General features: G+C 38.1%; 1 protein-coding gene across 3 annotated transcripts in view; it reads right to left on the bottom strand.

The window, feature by feature from the left end:
* rabep1 (rabaptin, RAB GTPase binding effector protein 1) overlaps positions 1 to 3,705 on the bottom strand; it is a 45,759-nt gene that overhangs the window by 4,498 nt on the left and 37,556 nt on the right. For 2 of the 3 annotated variants that reach the window (XM_016490568.1, XM_016490570.1), the window contains 3 exons: positions 1,976 to 1,987; positions 799 to 854; positions 399 to 497 (listed from right to left, as the gene is read on the bottom strand). In XM_016490568.1, the coding sequence (XP_016346054.1) occupies positions 399 to 497; positions 799 to 854; positions 1,976 to 1,987 (167 nt within the window). The remainder of the gene's footprint in view (positions 1 to 398; positions 498 to 798; positions 855 to 1,975; positions 1,988 to 3,705) is intronic. The other variant, XM_016490569.1, reaches the window with a different exon arrangement.

Here is a 3,705-nt window from a genome sequence, read left to right as displayed (position 1 = left end):
ATTGTCTTAATCGTATTAAAATCGGAGTATTGTTGTCCATGTAAACGTACTGAATAACTTTATACACGGTGCACTTTCAGATTTGAAACTCTGCAGGATGTTTTCATTCACTTACAGCTGTGTTACACACTGCATGAAAGGTAATTTTCAAAAATCCATAATAGGGGCACTTCAATTAAAACAAGCATGCAATCTTTTGTTTGATCCAATACTGCTGTTTGTATGGACTTCTTTTCAGAGAATTCTGCTTATCTTATCAAATGATCCATCACATGCACAGGAAGCACCGAGTAGACTATGAACTTCGCAATGAGTTTTTATGAGAAACATAACTCAAAGATCAGCAAGCAGAAGTCTAGTGTGAAAGCAGAGCACAGTGATCACATGGGGACTCAGACCTTGCTGCCGAGGGTATCTTTTAACTGTTCCTCCAGCCTGTTCTTCAGGCCCTGGACACTCTCCAGCATCTGGCTCTTCTCTGCCAAGCTGCTCTCCAGCTGTTGTAAGAATCAACAGATTGGTCAACAAGTACAGACAACAACAAAACATTGATGATAATGACTAAAAATACTGTAGATAAAAAAATACTGTAAAAAGACTCCTATTATAACTACTACTTGTACCATATACCATGCAATGTAAACATTATTTATTATTATTTAATACATTATTGAGAAAAATGCACATCTCAAAAACTATTATTCAAAAAAAAAAAAATTTCAAATTCTTGACCCGCTTTATGACATTCAAGCCAAAAGGTAATAAAACTCAGCAGTCTGCCTTGAACTTCTGCCCTACCTGTTCCTTCTCACTCTTCACTCTTTCCAGTTCCGTTTTCAAGCTGGAAAAAGATGCTGTATGTTGGAAGACAAAAAAAAAAGCAAGGTCACATGCTGTTGCTGTGCATTGCATTAGTCAATGCATGGCTAGTTCTCCAATGACAAGAGTTAGTGCTGACTGAGCCAGAATGAAAATTTAAAAACTGTGACTTGACAATGAATTCAACATGACTTGAAAATCACAAGTAAATAGTTCTGGGTGTGTTTTATGAAGGTTCTCCTCAAGCTTGGACTACTGTATCTGCATTGTGTCACCTAAAGAACCCTTACAAGCAGTATTAAGGTTGCCTCTGAGCAGTGCTGGGGACTAACTAACTAACTGAAAGATATGTAGCTGATATTTCATTATTCAGTAGCATAAACATATGATGTACTGTTTCAAAACAGTGTAGCATTTGTAATTACTTTAATAAGTAACAAAGCCCTACAGTGTAGCTTAAAAAAATATAAATTGCAAGCAGGTAGTAATTAGTTAAATACTGTCTTTCATCACCATGTGTTTGACTTAATTACTGAAAAATTAGGGCTTTTCTAGTTGTATTTAGAGTAAATTATTATTAATATTTAAGTATTATTACTTAAATATTGTTTTTGTGCAAGATGGGTACTGCTAAAAAAAGAAGTTTTGAAACTGTGAAAAAAAAAATAAAAAAATGAATAAAAATAAATTTATGTCCCACCATAGTGGAACAAATCTTAACACCAAATGCTTTTTTCCCTTTTTTTTTTTTTACTTTCAATGTACTTGCCTACAAAAGACTAATTTGGCCATAATTGAACTGCTTTAAACCTAAGCTTGACAACAGTTACAAAGTAATGTCCACATGTATTCTGACAACATTTCAAATGCACACAAAAGAGTGTGGGGTGACATTTCTATTACGTCACGCACATTTGTAGGAGCATGACCACATCCCAAGTTGAATTTCTCCGAGCTGAACCCAACATCATTGAAGATATATTAGTATTAGTGTAGTACACAGCTAAATGAAGTAGTACGCCGTGATGTGGATGTGATAGAGCAGGTTCTGTACACACAGCTGTGTAATGGGTTAGAGTGTGTTAGGATGGCATCGGTGGTGCCACTATAGACAGACACGACCTAGACAAACAAACAGTCAGGCAGGGATTCATACCTTCCAGGATGTCTGAACACAAGTCACCAATGCAGGGAGAAGTGGAGGAGAAAAAGACAGTATTGAAATGCAAGTAGATAAATGTGTGCACTCCTCCGATTGAAGGAGCTTCACAAGCCCTTCAATATGTTTAAACGGTTTTGGATTTGGATCAGAAGTTGGATTTAGAGCCCGACCGATATATCGTTTAGCCGATATTATCGGCCGATATGAGCCTGTCGCAACGGCCATATCTCCATAACGGCGCGGCGAATCCGCACCAAATTCGGGGGATCCCTTCAGCCCGAGGAACCCTCTCGAACGCGAATCGAGTGTACGTCTCAAGGCCCTCTTTCGAATGAGACCACCCCCACGTCGATAGCCCCCGGGGTTCGGGAGTTACGGGAGGTTAAATTCGCGGTCCGGCGCCGACCGATCTAGCGATCCCGTGGGGCTACCGAGGCGCGGAGGGTGGCGTTCGAGAGGGCTCCTCAAGCTGAAGGGATCCCCCGAATTTGGTGGAGATCCGCCGGCGCGTTCGCGAGATAGTAACACCAGCCAACATTTTCACTTCAGTAAGGAGGTCTCTTGTTCAGACAGCAGCATTCAAGCGTTGTCTTATTCGACCGTAACTGCCCTGCGAAGTGGACTTCACATGATATTCCGCCATGATTCCAGCTCCAAGGGAACGTACACGTTACATTCAAAGGGTATTAAAGTGCGCGAGACGTGAATTTATATTGTATTTATTTACAGAGGTAGGGGAGAGCGGGGCACAAAGTAACACTTTTTGACTTTCTCAGTTTGTGTAAATCCACATGGGGTTCAGAATATATATATTTTTTTATCCACGATAATTTTACACTTGTCTAGTACAAATATGTTACACGTTACATTCAAAGGGCATTAAAGTGCGCGAGACGTGAATTTATATTTATTTACAGAGGTAAATTACTTCACACTTCTCTAGTAAGTTTCGTCTGTGTGTGAAGACAGTAGCGCAAATCTGTGAATGAATGTTCCAAAGTGAAATAAACTTTGAAATAAAAGTTGAATGGAATTGAATTAAACTTCAACTTTACTGTTCAGTTCACTGATGTCAGACTCATTTTGGACAATAAAGTTTATTGTTAAATTGTTAAATGCCCTGCCTCCATTACGTATCTTTGTCATGTCACATCAAGTGTTTGATCACCACATTTGAGTGATCATTGCAAAAAATGTGTTTATGTATATGTATATACTGTATTCTATATATAGTACCAGTCGAATGTTTGGACCCTCGAATGGGAAAGTGTCCAAACTTTTGGCCTTTTTTTTTTTACTCCCAAATATCGGTATCGGCCCCAAAAAACCCATATCGGTCAGGCTCTAGTTGGATTTGGTTACATTATTCCAAATCACTAAAGATTCACATTTCAAAGCCTCAGTGTAAGCCAGTGTAAACATTCAGTGCTGGTGAGAGCAGCTTTTGATCATTCAAGATAAGGGTGGGCGGTATAAACAATCTTATATCACGGAGACATTTCATAATGTACTTATTTTAGCATGAAATTCAACTGGAAAAGGTTTCTTTATTATCACATAACCATGAATTTTTAATCATCTAGTGAATGAAATTTAATTTTTCTTCCTTTTTTTTTATGAGAACCTGATAAAATCCTACTTCAAAAACATTTAGCATCATACAATTTTATTATATAAATATATTGAACTAAAAAGGCAGTGAATCAGTTGCTTAAAACTATATA

This window comes from Sinocyclocheilus anshuiensis, unplaced genomic scaffold (genome assembly GCF_001515605.1).
Source record: "Sinocyclocheilus anshuiensis isolate Anshui unplaced genomic scaffold, SAMN03320099.WGS_v1.1 scaffold246, whole genome shotgun sequence".
Classification (NCBI taxonomy): Eukaryota; Metazoa; Chordata; class Actinopteri; order Cypriniformes; family Cyprinidae; genus Sinocyclocheilus; species Sinocyclocheilus anshuiensis.
This window is presented reverse-complemented; position numbering and strand designations above follow the sequence as displayed.